The following is an 18,709-nucleotide window of genomic DNA, read 5'->3' as shown; positions in this document are numbered from 1 at the left end:
CCACTACCAACACCACCACCAACAACACCACTACCAACACCACCACCAACACCACTACCAACACCACCAACAACAACACCACCACTACCACTACCACCACAAACACCACCAACACCACCACCACCACAAACACCACCAACACCAACACCACCACCAAACCACCTCCAACACCACCAACCCCACCAACACCACCACCAACACCACCACCAACACCACCGACACCACAACCAATACCACCAACACCACCACTACCAACACCACCACCAACACCACCACCGATACCACCAACACCACCACCAACACCACCACCACCAACACCACCACCACCAATACCACCAACACCACCACCACCAACACCACCACAAACACCACCAACACCACCACCAATACCACCAACACCACCACCAATACCACCAATACCACCACCACCAATACCACCAACACCACCACCACCAATACCACCACCACCACCAATACCACCACCACCACCAATACCACCAACACCACCACCACCAACACCACCACCACCACCAATACCACCAACACCACCACCAATACCACCAATACCAACACCACCACCAATACCACCACCACCAATACCACCAACACCACCAACATCATCTCACCCTCTCGACGAGCTCGGTCCACCCCACCACTCGACCACTTTCAACCTCTCGGCGTCCTCCAACCTCCCAGCGTGTTGCAGGCAGCCCCCCCCCCCCCCAGCCCCGGGGTCTCTCCCCGTGCCGTGCGCCACGCGGGGCCAACGAGGGAGGCGCGGCCGTGGGGGGAGGAGGCGGAGGAGGGGGTGGAGGAGGGGGCGGAGGAGGCGGAGGAGGAGGCGGTGGTGACCACTCGCCGGCCCGGCCCCTCCTCCCCCACCCCCGCACTGCTCCCCACGCGTCTCGCAGCGAGCGGAGTCCCCACTCGCAGGGGAGCAGACGGCTCCCAGGGAGCGCGCGTTGACACGCACGGGGAGAGGAGCCGCGTCCCACGGGACGGGGAGCCGGGATGGCTTCGGCCTCCCGAAGTGGAGGAGGTGGACGAGGTGAAGGAGGTGGACGAGGTGAAGGAGGTGGACGAGACGGAGGAGGCTCCCGCCTCGAGGCGGACACGCGCGGGCACGGCTCGGGGCAGGGAGCGGGTGCAGGGCAGGGAGCCGGACACGGGCCGCTGGGACAAGGAGGAGGAGGGGGAGCTGGGGCACGTGGAGCTGCGCACGGCAGACCCTGCGTGGGGGGGGGAGGAGGCGCCCCCCCTGGGGCGGGTAGCCCGGGCGCGAGTCGTCCCCTGGACGTAATCCGTCGGCAGCTCCGCAAGGTCCACAGCGTGGACCTCGACTCGTCCGTGAGCAAAGTGGAGCCGGGGGAGCGAGGTGGAGCGACGGGCGGACGATGGGACAGCAACAGCGCCAGCAGCAGTAGCAGCAGCAGCATCCTCACCAACAACAGCAGCAGCAGCCTCAACAACAGCAGCAGCAGCAGCATCGCCGTGACGGGCAACTTCAACAGCAGGACTTCTACGGAGCCGGCTTCCAGGTCACTTGACAGTCACGTGGATGAGTGTTGGGCCGCTGGTGGTGTTGGTGGTGGTCTGATCACGGTGGTGGTGTTACTGATAGCGCTGATGGTTGTGATGGCGGTGCCGTTTGTGATGGAAGTTAGATGTGGCGTTAGTGCCGGTGCTCGTAGTAGCGACACTGGTGATGGTTGTTGTTCTGGTGTTGAGAACTCTTGTGTTAGTGATGATAACTCTTGTGTTAGTGTTGAGAACTCTTGTGTTAGTGCTGACAACTCTTGTGTTAGTGTTGACAACTCTTGTGTTAGTGTTGAGAACTCTTGTGTTAGTGCTGATAACTCTTGTGTTAGTGATAACTCTTGTGTTAGTGATGAGAACTCTTGTGTTAGTGATGATAACTCTTGTGTTAGTGATGATAACTCTTGTGTTAGTGTTGAGAACTCTTGTGTTAGTGTTGATAGCTCTTGTGTTAGTGTTGAGAACTCTTGTGTTAGTGATGATAACTCTTGTGTTAGTGATAACTCTTGTGTTAGTGTTGACAACTCTTGTGTTAGTGTTGATAACTCTTGTGTTAGTGTTGACAACTCTTGTGTTAGTGATGATAACTCTTGTGTTAGTGATAACTCTTGTGTTAGTGCTGACAACTCTTGTGTTAGTGCTGACAACTCTTGTGTTAGTGCTGACAACTCTTGTGTTAGTGTTGATAACTCTTGTGTTAGTCTTGACAACTCTTGTGTTAGTGTTGAGAACTCTTGTGTTAGTGTTGACAACTCTTGTGTTAGTGATGATAACTCTTGTGTTAGTGTTGAGAACTTTTGTGTTAGTGTTGAGAGTTGTATTGAGAGTTCGTGGCAGGGTACTATGTTGGTGATGATGGTGTTGGTGGCACTGGTGCTGATAGTTCTGCTTGTAACAATGGTCCTCGTGAGTGTAGTGATGATTTTGGTGCAGATAGTGATGGTGGTGGTATTGATGCTGGTGATATTTGTACTGGTGATGCCAGTAGCTTATGGTGTTGACGGTGGTGGTATTGGTGATGGTGATGTTTGTACTGGTGATGCCAGTAGCTTCTGGTGTTGATGGTGGTGGTATTGGTGATGGTGATGCTTGTACTGGTGATGTGAGTAACTTGTGGTGTTGATGGTGGTGGTATTGTTGCTGGCGATATTTGTACTGGTTATGCCAGTAGCTTGTGATGTTGGTGGTGGTATTGATGGTGGTGATGTGAGTAACTTGTGGTGTTAGTAAGTTGTGGTGTTGATGGTGGTGGTATTGTTGCTGGCGATATTTGTACTGGTGATGGAGTAGCTTGTGGTGTTGATGGTGGTGGTATTAGTGATGGTGATATTTGTACTGGTGATGCCAGGTAGCTTGCGGTGTTGATGGTGGTGGTATTGGTGATGGTGATATTTTTACTGGTGATGTGAGTAACTTGTGGTGTTGATGGTGGTGGTATTGTTGCTGGCGATATTTGTACTGGTGATGCCAGTAGCTTGTGGTGTTGATGGTAGTGGTATCGGTGATGGTGATATTTGTACTGGTGATGCCAGTAGCTTGTGGTGTTGATGGTGGCGGTATTGGTGATGGTGATATTTGTACTGGTTATGCCAGTAGCTTGTGGTGTTGATGGTGGTGGTATTGTTGCTGGTGATATATGTACTGGTGATGTTAGTAACTTGTGGTGTTGATGGTGGTGGTATTGTTGCTGGCGACATTTGTACTGGTGATGCCAGTAGCTTGTGGTGTTGATGGTGGTGGTATTGTTGCTGGCGATATTTGTACTGGTGATGCCAGTAGCTTGTGGTGTTGGTGGTGGTGGTATTGTTGCTGGTGATATATGTACTGGTGATGAGTAAGTTGTGGTGTTGATGGTGGTGGTATTGTTGCTGGTGATATATGTACTGGTGATGAGTAAGTTGTGGTGTTGATGGTGGTGGTATTGTTGCTGGTGATGTTTGTACTGGTTATGCCAGTAGCTTGTGGTGTTGATGCTGGTGGTGTTGGTGCTGGTGATATTTGCACTGGTGATGCCAGTAACTTGTGGTGTTGATGGTGTTGGTGCTGGCGACATTTGTACTGGTGATGCCAGTAGCTTGTGGTGTTGATGCTGGTGGTGTTGGTGCTGGTGATATTTGTACTGGTGATGCCAGTAACTTGTGGTGTTGATGGTGGTGGTGTTGGTGCTGGTGATGCCAGTATCACTGGTGATGCCAGTATCACTGGTGATGTTGCCGTTTATTGTGTGCCTTGACGAGACGGCGAGCAGGACAGTGTTTGTCAATGTGGCAGAGCAAAGTTGAACTTTAGCCTGCAGGGGAAGGGGCTTCTGGGATGGAGCCTCACACCTCTCTGTCGTTCTCCATTGCACACCGCTTGTTGTGTACTGCGTAAACACCGCTTGTTGTGTACTGCATAAACACCGCTTGTTGTGTACTGCATAAACACCGCTTGTTGTGTACTGCATAAACACCGCTTGTTGTGTACTGCGTAAACACCGCTTGTTGTGTACTGCATAAACACCGCTTGTTGTGTACTGCATAAACAGCGACGTGTGTGCTCTGTGCGGAGCTACTGATCTGCCCAGATAACAGGATTCGAGAATGAGAGGAAAGCGGTTGCGTTATATTGTCCCGTGCTGGCCCGAGCTGGATAATTATCACTTTGCATGATCATGAGAATGTTCAGCTCGTGGAGGTCTTCATCAGCCAGCATTAGATCGACCATGGCTACTGATGATGATCAACATCAGCATGACGATAATGTGTTCATGTGACCGTGGTTAGTTATTATGAATTTTTTTTTATGAAGCACCACGTCTTGAAGCGCTACCCCAGTTATTGTCACAAAAAATATGTTCACGTCCTAACCTTGTAAGTCTGCGTGTGTGCCCTCCAATTGTGTCCTTCATTTGTACCCCTGTTCAGCTGTACGAGCTCGAGACATGTCTGGCCACTTAAAAATACTTTTAAAAGGCAATGGAGATTGACAACCGTTTTCAAAAGTCCTCCCCCATAGTGAAGAGGTCAAGACAGAGGTGCTGTGTTTTTGTGCCAGCGTTCATTCCTCCAGATGTGTTGACCAGATAGCGAAATACAGTCCATGTTTGTGTACAATGTATTGTGAATTTGAACAAGGGATTAGTGCCCTGAGAGAGAATAAAAACTTTGGAGCGTGGTGTTGTTGTGGACACTACTTTCCTGGGTGCCTTTGTTTGCCCGATAACTCCCCCCCTCCGCATCGCCAGATCTGGTGACTTGACAAATCAGAATACTTTAATGCAGATAGAACAATGCAGTTTCTAGGTAAATGTGTTAAGTCTTCTGTACCAGTGTACGTCGCTTTAATGCGCGGTAAATTGTCTCGCGACATTGTTTATGACGTCGTAAGGTCTTCCAGTAACATCTGTCGGCTTTTTGGGGTTCATTTGGCGACTTTCCACTTGAAGGAGTTGCCAAAACTGGCTCTTCTGCGTGGATGACTACACAAGGGCACGTGGGGAGAATTGTCTCGGCGCGTGAGAGGCGAGTGGTCTCAGGCCTGATGCCATCGTTTTTGTTGTAATTAACATTTGGTAACGTGCACAGATTTCGTTCAAACTCGGTGTGTGTGTGAGGAGAGGATGGTTCAGAGACGTGGGAAACAGCGGACAAGCGAGAAGGTGGCCAGAACTGGTGCTCACACTTGCCCGAGCTCTGTGGTCCTCAGTTTGGATGTTTGACCAGCTCTGTTCCACGCTAAACGGGGCCTCAATAGAACAAACCATGGACGCAGTCATCACCGTTTGGCCTTGTGGACCATAAACTTATCAATCCGATGCAACGCAGCAATAGCTGTAAGTTGTAACGGCCGTGTCGTAAAGGACATGTTGTTGGCAGTTGTGCCGTGAAATATGCACACTGTGGTGTAAGCACAAACATTCTGTGAGTGTTTATGAAAAGTAAAACAATAATGCAAGCTCACTCACTTTTAAGTGTGCGCAATTACCCAAAAATCTCCATAGACATCTGTGGTTAACTTACAGATTGTTCTGCATTAAGGTGGGCGCAACATATGGCAGTGTGGTGTGATTCGGAACACCATCAGCCGTCATTGTCTCCACAATGCTGATGGGTACTAGTTAATACATCACGTGCTCAAGCTAGAGTTGACCTGAGGGAGGCCCAGTTCAGGCTCAAGCACACGTGGCCTCTGGTACCCTTGGTAAAATCCCGCCGTCTCTACTCCCAGCAGTATGAGTATGGGTACTCACACTTTCTTCAAGACGCCTGCATAGTGTGGGATAGTCGGCTCAATTATCTGCTTGAGGGGCTCTCTATAGAGCCCTCCCGAGTGGAGGCCCTTTCACCAGCAGGGGAGTGAGCCAGTCATTGCAGGCCTGCACCTTTACGTGTTACGCTGGGTCAAGAAGTCAACATGGGCCTCCAAAATCATAGCGCAGTTTTATAACCACCATGCCACCCCTCCCATTTGCAAATGTAAACTCATTCATGCACCAATGCACACACACAGTGTCTGCACGTAGACTACCTTGGTTTGAGTGACAAGGTGGATGATGTGGGCTTTGCTTCGTGTACGAGCGGTTGCCAAACTGCCATCATATAAAACACCACTTATCGATATGGGGGAAAAATGAAATGAATCGATGACGGTACATTGTGAGTGTCAACTTGCGCAGTTGACAGGTTGAGACTCGACTGCAGCGCCTTCTCCCTCCACGCGAGTATTTTTGCTGGCGGGCGTTTTTACACCCTGGGCAGTGTTTTCCCAACATTCGTCTCTCCGCCCACCTGGCCGCCTGGATCGCCCAGGGAGCTGTAGTGGCGCCTGCCCCGCCGAGGCTCTGTAATGGTGCTGGTGGGATCCAGCGGAACCTCGCCTCGACAGGGAACCATCCGTTCGCGCTGTGCAAGCGCTCGCATCAAGTGGCCCAACCTCACGTGCTCCCACCGCCCTGACGCTTTTCACGCCTGCCACTCGGGGTTATCGAACCTGAGCCCGAGTGGCGACGCTTGTAAATTCAGCCGTGGGGTAGTGGATCGTTTGTGCCGGGGCGGGTTGACGATTGTGCAAAAGTGGGGACTCTGGGAGGGCACTGGCACTTGAGCTAAAAACAACTTCGCGTTAGCAGACTGGGCGGGGTGGATATCAGCAGGGAGCGATGGGACTTGGCCATTGTGGACACGCCAGCAGGCTGCCCAGACTTGTCACAGGGCACCTTTGTGAGCCGGTAAATCTGTTGCGTAGGGCAGTGCTTTGCCTTACGCTGCAGAATTGCCAGTGCTGTTCAGAGACACCGTTTTGAGGTTGAGTGGTTTACATAAATACGGAACCTCGTGCCAAAGACGTCTTCAGTATGCGCATTCTTTTCTCATTAATTGGAGCTCTCTAAATACTCATATATGGTAGTCTTCTTCGTCACGGTGGGCCTCATACGAGTTTTGGCTGCGCGTTCAAGAAAATAATACGCTGACACTTGATATCCCGGTTTGTAAAGGCAAAAGTCCCCGTGGAGAAATGCACACGTTCCCGGACTTCAGTCACACGCCCTCTCCCCATTCAGCGCTTCGTGTAGCAAATCGACAGATGCATTTCATGTACAGTCCATTGTTCAGTTTGCACACGAATGGGGAAGAGTGGCTCGTGGAAACGTGGACTGGAGTCTGAACCCAGGCGTGGATTTTGACAAACAGAAGGTGTTCCCGCAGCCACGAAGTTTCCCAGTGTTTCAATTTCATTGCACGATACGCTGTAGTCCCCTTTACAGCAGCGTGGTGCCACTCATTTGGGATTGACATTGCCTCGTGTTTGCTCTGCGATCACGTCCGTACCGAGTGGGTTCCCTTGTTGTTATCCCAGACTACTTCTACCATTTGCCTCGAGATGCACTGCATGGAAGGTGCGGTATAAATAATTAGCACGATGATGACCCGACATTTGTTATTGTTTCTGAGCACCACTTTCGCATACAAGCAGAACCCTTGTTGTCTCAGTATCGTGATATTTCAGTTGCATTCCCCCATGGAAGAAGGCGTTTACACGTCGAGAGAGCAACTGTGTTCACCATGGCAGGCCTCAGACACTGTATTCATATTTGGCTGCTCGACATTTCCACGTGGTGATGAGCCACTTCGTTGAGCTATCATTTGTGACCTGGTCGCTTCTGAAAAAATAACTAATAGCCCAGTGGGCTTTACCTGGTAAAATGAAAATATATATAGTTTAGTTGTTTTTTTAAACAGTAATTTGCTTTTACCTTTCCCATACTTTTCAATCCTATAATTTGCTAACTGGACATCTGCGAAAAAGAGTTTCCTAGCTCATCGGATTTTTTTCCAGGATAAATAAACATTCTGATTCTGATATTCAAAGAAATGCTTCTCCACGGAATGTGTGGGTTTGTGACTTGGGCCGAGGCACCAAGGTGCAGTGTGGTCTGCACTGCTTCATTACGCCACGGGATCTTCACTTCCGCTTTGTAGCAGGAAGCGGCACTGACTAAGCGAGTGCTGAAGTTCACAAGGGCGGCGGTGATGGCCTGCTCTGGCGCTGTCTGTTCAGGAAGCAAAGGAGACATTTATTGTATAATTAACCATGCAGATTTGCTATTATTTTTTCGTCCAATAAACAAATCAATGATTCTTTTCCACAATATGATGCCAAATGTACACATTTCAAATGTCTTTGCGAACTAAGCAGAAAGCTTTCAAGTGTTAAATAAAATTTCGTTAAAAAGTTTGGAACAAATATTTACCATGAAATTACAGCGGTCAGATTTTGTTTTGCAAAAAGGTTTTAAATATGCTTGAATTTATTCATTTGGCCTTGAATGATGGTAATTTCGTTTTTATACTTTCAATAAGTGGACATTCAGTCCAAATGACCACGAACAATGCTGCTCAGGTAGCTCAACATTTGCATACAAGCCACATTAAACTCCACATGTCTGGACACACGGTGCACTCTGGATGGGGCCTCCTGACATTGCGTACGAGGACAGACACTGAGATGGACAAAGGACTCATGTTCCATATCCACACATCATGACAATATCTTCATCCAAGAAAACCTCACCACTGATTCTCCAGGCTTTTTTATGAGGATCCTGCATTGGGATCATTGGCCAGTTCCACGAATGAGGGATTGGCCTCCCCACAGCCCCCCGATTAGCACGGCTTGCAACGTACGGTGCGAAATAATACATACATATTGGACTCTACTACCGCGTCTACTGTATGCCATGAGTGTTATTTTAATTTCAAGATAAGGCAGTTAGGATGAGTGAGACAAGGACCAAGCACTTCATGGGCAGTATTTTATACAGGGGTCAACATTGACAATTAAATGTTGCTCAGTGTAAGCAGTAAGTAGCTAAGCTCGGCATTGTGTTAGATGTGGAATTATCTGCAGTCCAGTCAGCAGCGGCAATGCCACTCTCCCTCTGTGCGAATACTATCATGCGAATTGTTCGTGTGGCTGGGTTCTGTGTGCGTTGAGGTTACCACTCCAGGATTTCACGAGTGTGGTTTTGTATGTGGCGCGTCAAATTGAGCATCAAAAGGCTTTCGGAATGTTACGAAAGTATGTATATCGGTCCAACGTTGGGTTTTATTTTAAATTTAACTACATGGGAACATTCAGTGAGCAAAAGTAAAAATAACCCGGACACCGTTGGACCCAATGCTGTGAACAAGACGGTTCATGTTTAGTTTTAAAGCTTTCATGACTGCAGGGATTCATATTCTTGGTTCTTTCGGTAAAGTTACGTAGAAGGGAAACAATAAAATAATAAAAATATAAAACAATTTTATTATTTTATAAAAGAAAACAAATGTTGTTTTTTATTATTATTTTATTGTTTCCCTTCTACGTGACTTTACCGAAAGAACCAATAATTTGACGGTTCATGTTTAGAAAATGTAATTGTAAACCGCCTAGTTGCTCTGCTGCATTTCTTATTTTCTCATGTTAGCCCTCATTTTAAAGCAAGCTTCACGAGTGGTTATAATTCTGTATCGACAAAACGGCGAACAGAAACACACGGGCAGCACACGGGGATCGTGGCCGCTGCGAGCTTCCTGTGGACAGAGAGCCGTGGCAAGTCTGTGCATCGTCTTGAACAGAGTCGTTCTGCTTGGAATGAAACGATTCCTGCGTTCTAGGCAAAATCCACAGCATACCACGGGAGCGACAGATGTCCATCGAGGTGCGCGCGGTTTGCGTGCGGCTTATGTTGAAACCCTCCATCGGTTTGTGCCAATTGCTGCATGCTACAATGTGCATTGTTAGGCTTTTAGGCCTACCGTGTAAAAAAAAAAAACTGCGGATACAATACATGTTGTAACCAGCCGTAAGGTTGGGGTGCTCACATCGTCGATCGTCGTCGTTATATCGGAGTGGCGTTTGCGTTGCACGTTACTGGACCCCGGTGTGCGGACAACTCGACGTACATGAAAGAGAGCGGCGGCGACTCGACGCTTAGGACACAGAATCTGGTTGTGCCCGAGCCATTGATTGTGCACGGCGGTTTGTGATGGATTTGGATGTTGCTGTTCGTCCGTGCAAGAAGAGCTCCTTTTGTGAGCGCCAAAATAATTGCTCCGTTTAGAAGGGGAGAGTTGCCCCCCTTGCAGCAATGGGCGGGGGAGAGGCCCGGGCATTGTGGAAGGTGTGGGGGTTGGGCAGGAGGCGGATGGGAACAAGCCCTAGGTGAAAGACCACCAGGGAAGTGCTCAGGTTTTTTTTTCACCAGATCAAAAACACCATCCCCTCTGTGGTCTCGCGGGTACGGTTGCCACCTGTTCCGGTTTGACGCGGACGGTTCTGGGATTGGCACGATCTGCCTTCGGGTGCCAGGGATTGATTTGTGCCGAGATTTGTTTCACGGACTTGTGTTGAACTTTATTGATTTGTACAGCACAGTTTGGATGGACGTCGGCTGACTGAGAATTATGTCTGGGTTTGGTCTGCAGCGGAGAAGGTGGAAACCACAGCGTGGGAGACCTGCTATAATAACTATGGTGATGGATTGAGATTACGCAGTATCTTTATACTCACGTCTGCATTCGCAGAAAACAATATATATTTTTACGTGGTCTTAAAAATAAATGCCATCCTAGGCTGCATTTTGTCGCGTGAAGCTAAACTTCACATTCCCAGACGCGCGACTGGCAGGCGAGCAGCCTCGTGGTTGGTTGACATCATCCTGGTGCGTGGCTTAAGACAACAGAACCAATCCGCATTGTGTACAGACTCATTAAGTGCTATTGTGGAGCCATATGGGTAATAAACAAATACACATACAGTACGTCCATTCATCTCTCTGCATATTTGTTTGCATTGCACAAATCCGGGGACATCACTGAGAGCCGCTCTTGCTAATTATGTCTTGTTCCCTAGCAGTATTTGTTTAACAAGAGCTTGTTCTGCTGATGAGACCCACAATTATTGAAACTGGTCCAGCGCATGCCTATTTAAACAAATGCTGCTTCATAGCATATGCAGAAGGCCACTTGCCCCAAAAAAATATATCTCGTTTTAAATGTAGAGTCGAACGGAAGTATATTTATGTAAACCAATAAACGGTTTTGTGGATTGCATTTCAACAGGATCTACAGATTAGAGTTACTGCTGCTCCTTGCAGCCGTGTATTGAACATCGTAACGCAAATGCGTATCTGTCTCGCACCAGGGAAACAACAAGCTTCCGGCTGCAAATGCGGACTTTGTTGTGTCCACGGGTTTCGAGGCCTTAACCAGGCGTAGGCCCCAAGTCGCCGTGCCTCCCCGACCTTCGTTACCTTCCCAAAATCCCACCCATTTAGATCCGAGGCTTATCCAAAATAACAAGCGTATAAGCTTTGGGTGGCTAACAAATTGCTCTACTCTTTTGACAGCACGCCACGGATGAATGCCTTTCACCGTTGGCCAACTTTATTCAGTGTAATTGCTTCAGGAAATGTCTGATTGGATGTGATTTAAAATGCCGTGCATATGGCACTTGAATTTTTTCTTAAACGGACTTTGCAGTCTGAATTTGTAGTTTCGCACTGGTTGGATGGAGGTTTCGAGTGGACCAGACGACGGGGCTGTCTTTCTCCTCGCTGCTTCCACTCTCACGAGTCCTTTCCCACAGTTTCTTGTTCCTAAAGTTCCACAACAGGCTGCAGAGGTTTTATGGCCAAGGCTTTGATCTTATCATCAGCTTACAGAGGAGGCAAGGTCATAATCATGCCAGCTCAATAGAGCTTTGGGTTTTATTTTAATGTACAGTATAGCCTTGAAGTGAGTGTATAAACGAGACAGAACAGCGTTGTCCAGAAGCGTCCTTACGCCTGCTGACAGAACAGAACAGGTACTAGATAATGGGTGCTGTTTTCAAGCGAGGCGTGTCCGTGTAAACAGTTTCACTGCCACGTATAGTTCACACGACCGAACGATAAGGTCGATGATTATTATCGTGGTGCTCTTCCAAGGCGGTGGGAGAGTCGACCAAACACCCTCTCAGAGTTGACGCCAATTCCGACAGCAGAGGGGTGAGTAAGCGATTGCGGGCCTGCACTTTGAACTCCGTTTGCTCATTGCGGCAATCTTCGCCGTGACGGCAGCATTGCAATTTTGAAGTCGACCACAGGAACAATGTCAATGTGTATAGCATCGACATGCAATGGCATCCCTGACATTCGGGTAGAAGAGGGGTCTGGAGAGAGAGCGAGCAGGCCGGGACCCAGCACCAACTAAACTAAACCAGTTTTTAGATTTTTACCAGGTAAGGCCCACTGAGCTGTATAGCTCTTTTCCAGACGTGACCTGGCCACGAATGATAGCCCACTGAAGTTTCTTATTGTGTGGACATTTATGGCAGCCAAAAACTCTAAATGTGGAGGGAAAGACCGGAGGACCCAGAGAAAAATCCATGCCACCATGGCGATAGAGAGACACGCAAACTCCAAATATATAGCAGGCGGTAGGGTCGGGATCGAATCCACGAGCTCCTGTATACCAAGCGAGGTAGTTAACATCTCACCACCGTAGCGTCCAACAAAAGGGCAGCACCAATGAATCCTGAGGTATCTAAGGGGTGGACGTTAAGAGGCGAAGATCCTCCTCTGGAAAGCCGTCTCGGGTGTGGACCAATCAAATTCAAGGACAGTGCATATTATTATCAGAGTTGTCTCTTTTGTTTGCATTTTGACTGCTTGTGTTGTGGTTATTGCAAACATGATGCCTTGAATAAAGGTGTCAGTTTTTGTGCCAGTTAAAAGGGTAAAACCTATTTCTATAGCCATACAGAATTTTGGGGGCAAGTGCTGTTGGCGAGCACCTGCTGAGGCCTATACGGCGCACGAGAGGGTAATGAGGCCAGCACTACGCCCAGCCACCTTTGTCTTCCCATTGCTGATGTATATACACCATACCGGATACTCAATTAAGGCTGAGTTGACATAGGGAAGGCCTAGGGTAGGTTCTGATTCGACTGATCACCGACATTAGCATTGAGCGGTAATCAAACTCGGGTGCCCAAACCCCTGTCCGAATCCCTGCCCCGCCGCTTCTCCCTCCGTGTAGAAGCACCGCCTGTTCACACGTCCGCGTGCCCGCGTGCACACCAGTCCAGCCGCACGCCTGTTCACACGTCCGCGTGCACGCGTGCACGCGTGCACACCTGTCCAGCCGCACGCCTGTTCACACGTCCGCGTGCACGCGTGCACACCTGTCCAGCCGCATGCCTGTTCACACGTCCGCGTGCACGCGTGCACACCTGTCCACACCTGTCCAGCCGCACGCCTGTTCACACGTCCGCGTGCACGCGTGCACGCGTGCACACCTGTCCAGCCGCACGCCTATGCGTGCGTGCGCGGTGCCTCTCATGCACCCACGCACACGTGCACACATTCTGCAGCAGACAGACAGGTGTGCGCGTGGCCGGAGACAAAGGTTTACTCTTTTATAAACATTCACGGCGTGTGGCTCTGGCTGCCTTTGTGTCATACGAGACTCATTCCTTCAGCTCGCGCGCTGCGTGGAACGCGCGACGCCCTACGAAAGGGCGCTAACAAGTCCCATCAATTCACGCGTAGCTGAAAATGTACACAATAAGAACACGCAGCGGCGGGGAGCGCTGTTCGAATGGTTAGTGTGCTGCGTTGCGAACCTGCAGGCCAAATTGTCTTCCCGGCCACGGCTAATATCGGTGGTGAGCGATATTAAAATCGATTCTCTTCTCCCCATCCCTCGCCAAGATTCAATTTTTGATTACTTTCATGACAATTCATTGAATCGCCAGAATAAAAAAAAAATCGGTAATCCCGTCGTAAGAGTCCTTTTAAACTGTTTAGCATTCCACATTTATGGATATCACCGGTTTGATTTTCCCTTTACAGATACATTTTTAGATATACTTCGATTTTGTTGGAATTGATTTTCAAATGAGGTTTATTATGACCCGAATGTTTTTATTTTATATGATCGAGAACCCTCGATTGAGGCATCTGCTACGAAAACACGCCGGTGTGCCTCAAGCATCACATGTATGACCTTGCAGAGCAAGTCTCTCTCTGGGTAAGATTATTCTCCTGTGCTGAGCAAACCAGTTGCTGCTGACATGTCTCTACTGTCACGTTGGATGCCGTTGGGATTGGATTAGCCCACATGGGTGGGGACCGCGATTCGAGTGCTCGGATCCCAAGGGGAAGACGGCGGAGTTCAAATCCCGGCCGTCAAATTGGCTCTCATTGAAATTTCTTCTCGAGCGGCCAAAAATGGAGAAGTATATCCGCTCCGTGGGAGGTCGAGAGCGGTCGTCGAATGGAGACGATGACCTCTTCCATGGGAATGTGGAGTTTCCACCACCGATTTGGAGCCACCAACAGACAGGGGCACCACCCTAGTGTTTGAAGTGTGGAGCCACTTCGACTGACATTTTATTTCACATTTCAGTAGAACTGAGGGGGTCCACGAGCCCCTTTTCTGTAACTGTTTATAACCGCGGGACCAGAATTGTCTGCGAAAATTAAAAATTTCCGCCCTCTGATCCTTCCAATCATCCGCGATGATCTGCAATTTTTCGCAGTCGAGTGAATTAACAGATGACTTTGCGAATAGTACGATTCCTCAATGTGCGTCGCCAACATCACCACTGATTAGGGAAGTTATTACCGTAATTAACTCTAAATTTAATGACAATTGTTAATTTAATGAAATTCAAAACGATGCCACATCCTGCTGTATGTACAGTATACACTGGGCAGAAAGCTAATGAGAGTGCCTGTGGGCCATCCCAAATAAAACCTGTTTACTCGGATTCATATTTATATCAGAAACCCACTCCTTCTGGCCGCAGGCCACTCTCGTCTTCGCGTCGTGAGTTATGCCTGTCATCTGGCCCCACACCTCCCCGAAGACTGTTCACATGCCATTAAGAGGACACACACACAGATTAATGAAACTCGTAGCAAGTTGCTACATGGCCCACAGTGAAATCTGCGCGAGCCGCGGGGGCTGTGCACATTTGAGCAGCGACAGCCACGGCAAAGAAAAAAAACCACCCCGGGTTTTTACCCCCTCCCCGACATTGCGCCAAAGCATAAACGGCACCGCAGACGTGTTTACCTTTTACGTGCGACACACACGCGGGTGTGTTTGTTGTGCGATGTGACACGCGGCGCGCGCAGACCATTTGTGCGTGCCTCTTCTGAGAATTGAGCAGTCCCCACGGCGTCTCTTGTTGGTCGGTCTTGAGCCACTCGTGCGATGGAAACGGGTCCCTCCACAGGACAGCTCCTGTTGACTTTCCACCAAACGGCGCCCAATTATTCCCGGAGCCGGAGGTGATGATGGCGGGGTTGGACGTTCTTTAACGCCTGCGTGCCGAGCTGCTGTTGTTGTAGGGACGCCTCCTTCCAGTCCAGGGTGTGCGAGAGACGCCCAATTCAGGGGAAAAACGTCGTCCGTTGTGAGCGCCTCTGTGGATCCGTGCGTGCGTTACTGCTCAAAGGAGATCGTACTCCTGTACAGAAGGCTTGCGCGATTGTTTACGTGAATGAAGTTACACGTGCAGTGCAAACCAACAAGCTCAGCAGGCGTTGGAACGGTTGCCGCCCTCGCAGCGTGATGCATTATCACGATGCGGTGGCCGCGTTTTGATAGTAGAAATAAGCGACACGTATCAAACAAACACGATGAATGTTCATCGCGAGCTTTGGGATCGATATTAATCGACGACTTGGTGCATCGTCACATGCCCACAGATTGGTGATGCTCTTCTCAAGTTAATGTCAAGCAGAGGTGACGAACCGTGATGGATTAATTTGATCACACAAATATTATAACTTCTCTGATGATGATGAACACGAATCTCATTAAAATGGCTGCTGCAGCCATCCACTGTGCCACTGCAGCAGCTGACAGCACAAGTTGAAAATCTTCCCCAAAAGTTGTTTACCACCACCATCACATCATGATTCACCATACGGAAGGAGCTAGAAAAATAACATGAAGGATATCACAATAGTGAAATATAATCCTACGTTTATTTTCTTAAACTCTTTCGAAACAGTTTTCTGCTACAGCCAGCTGCAACTTTGTTTATTGTATTTATTTTTCTTCCTTTCTCTCTTTGTAACAACTTTTTTCTTCTTCTTCTATCTTCAGTCTCCTTTTCATATCGTGCAGGGCTGTAGGGAGGCTGCCTGTCTCTTTTACAAGAGTCTTTGTTTGGCGAAGCGGAGTCGTGGCCGCTCTCCCGGCTGCGGAGGAAGCCTGTTGCCCCTCGGGGAGCAGATTAGAGTCACGTTTTCATGACGCGGGGGAAGTGGCGAGTTCCTGCCCTGAGCTCCGGCAGGGCTCAGTCCATCCATCCCCTCGTGTTCGTCGGCGGCGCTGGTACGCGTGGACATTTCACGGGGGCGTCACCTACAGTTTGACAGCGCTCGGCTTATTATTTCAGCCACCACTTGCCGCGTTTGCCAGATTTATTTGGTCAACATTCTCCCGCGGGAGTATTATTGTATTTATATTATTATACGAGTGACCCGTGGCAAAGTTTGTGCCACGCTGTCCGTGAGCTTTAGCGTCACGCTTCACGGGAGATTAATTACCTCGTTCGGTGATGATGATCGTATATTTTTTTAATGTTCAGGGCAAGATGTAAGCATTTTGAGACTTTACGGTGACCCTGCCCCTGTAGGTGAAGCCAGTCAACCCATAATCTGTCGGTGGAGATTTTTTTTGTTTTTTGGGATTTTCTTTTTTAAACACATTCAACTGAATCTCGACCAAAGTTCATCTTTATGGCTTTTCTGGAACTTCATTCGAATTTACACGAATCGTTCGGTCACAATCACCTGGACTTTTAGACGAATGCGGTATACATGGGAGTGCGGTGGATGTGAGGAGCCGATAGTTGAATGCCCTTGAACTGGCTGCTTCAAGGGCATTTGACCTACGTCTTGCGTAGGTCAAATGTTGCCTGTGGCTCAGTGCCCTCTAGTTGGCTCCTCATAAAACCTTATGAACAACGGCTAGAACACACACAAGACAGGACATCTGGTACATGGGTGGAATCAAGCAACATGTTCACGAGCTAAGCAACTGACTGGAGGGGAATTAGGTTTATTTTTTTACTATTTATGGACAGTTTTAAAAAACTTTATTTTTGAGCCTGCTAGTACTGTCCCACAATCGTCTTCTCTTGTAAATAAGGCTGACATCAGAGATTGTAATGTGTGATTTTTAGAATACTGGGCACACTTTGGTAAACAGTTTACTCCATGTATACCACTCCAGTTTGGCCGAATTGACTTTTGGCTTTTTGGCCATCCAAGACATGATATGAACTGCTCCATATACCAGGGCATCTAAAGCAAAAGTGGCTATCCATGAAAACAGATGAAAGGATATCACAGGGCAATATAGGATTCAAACAGAAGCGGAGGAGGGAATTTAGAAACGGCTACGAAACGGATGTTAAACGCATCCACCGTATGTTGTTTTCAACAATATTTAATTCATGAATGTGCTCTTGAAAGCTCTGTCCTCCTACTTCATCCTCTGTGTCTTCTCAGATGTTCAATAGTCGTGGCGTAGAGTCCACCGTGTTCACGTGGCCCCTTGGTTTGCAGAGGAAGGCTTCGGTTTGGTGAGCGGTGGATGTGCGAGGAACGCGGGCTTGTGGCTACTGGCTGGCTTGTGGCTACTGGCTGGCTTGTGGCTACTGGCTGGTTTGTGGCTACTGGCTGGCTTGTGGCTACTGGCTGGCTTGTGGCTACTGGCTGGCTTGTGGCTACTGGCTGGCTTGTGGCTACTGGCTGGCTTGTGGCTACTGGCTGGCTTGTGGCTACTGGCAGGCTTGTGGCTACTGGCTGGCTTGTGGCTACTGGCTGGCTTGTGGCTACTGGCTGGCTTGTGGCTACTGGCAGGCTTGTGGCTACTGGCTGGCTTGTGGCTACTGGCTGGCTTGTGGCTACTGGCTGGCTTGTGGCTACTGGCAGGCTTGTGGCTACTGGCTGGCTTGTGGCTACTGGCGGGCTTGTGGCTACTGGCTGGCTTGTGGCTACTGGCTGGCTTGTGGCTACTGGCAGGCTTGTGGCTACTGGCTGGTTTGTGGCTACTGGCTGGCTTGTGGCTACTGGCTGGCTTGTTGCTACTGGCTGGCTTGTGGCTACTGGCTGGCTTGTGGCTACTGGCTGGCTTGTGGCTACTGGCTGGCTTGTGGCTACTGGCTGGCTTGTGGCTACTGACTGGCTTGTTGCTACTGGCTGGCTTGTGGCTACTGGCTGGCTCGTGGCTACTGGCTGGCTCGTGGCTACTGGCTGGCTTGTGGCTACTGGCTGGCTCGTGGCTACTGGCTGGCTCGTGGCTACTGGCTGGCTAGTGGCTACTGGCTGGCTCGTGGCTACTGGCTGGCTCGTGGCTACTGGCTGGCTTGTTGCTACTGGCTGGCTAGTGGCTACTGGCTGGCTTGTGGCTACTGGCTGGCTTGTGGCTACTGGCGGGCTTGTGGCTACTGGCTGGCTAGTGGCTAGTCACTGGCTCGTGGCTGCTGCTGGTACCAGACGCGACAACGGTGGCGTTGCACGCAGGCTGCACTCAAATGCGCAGCAAGGGGCCGAGCGAACACAGCACAAACATCTTCACCCTCCCTCCTTATAACTTAATTTAAGAAAACACCCACCCAGCAGCGTCCTGTAATACAG

General features: G+C 49.4%; 1 protein-coding gene across 1 annotated transcript in view; it reads left to right on the top strand.

The window, feature by feature from the left end:
• The first annotated feature begins 843 nt into the window (after positions 1-843).
• Positions 844-18,709, top strand: part of LOC116948801 (mitogen-activated protein kinase kinase kinase 1-like) — a 102,597-nt gene continuing 84,731 nt past the window's right edge. The window contains exon 1 of the mRNA XM_076071785.1: positions 844-1,538. Within this exon, the coding sequence (XP_075927900.1) occupies positions 1,012-1,538 (527 nt within the window). The 5' untranslated portion in view covers positions 844-1,011. The remainder of the gene's footprint in view (positions 1,539-18,709) is intronic.

The sequence above is a fragment of the Petromyzon marinus genome, chromosome 35 (assembly GCF_048934315.1).
Source record: "Petromyzon marinus isolate PM22_M1 ecotype Great Lakes invasive population chromosome 35, UKy_Petmar_22M1.pri1.0, whole genome shotgun sequence".
In the NCBI taxonomy this organism is placed as follows: domain Eukaryota; kingdom Metazoa; phylum Chordata; class Hyperoartia; order Petromyzontiformes; family Petromyzontidae; genus Petromyzon; species Petromyzon marinus.
The sequence above is the reverse complement of the archived record's forward strand: the minus strand, read 5'-3'. Positions and strand labels throughout refer to the sequence as shown.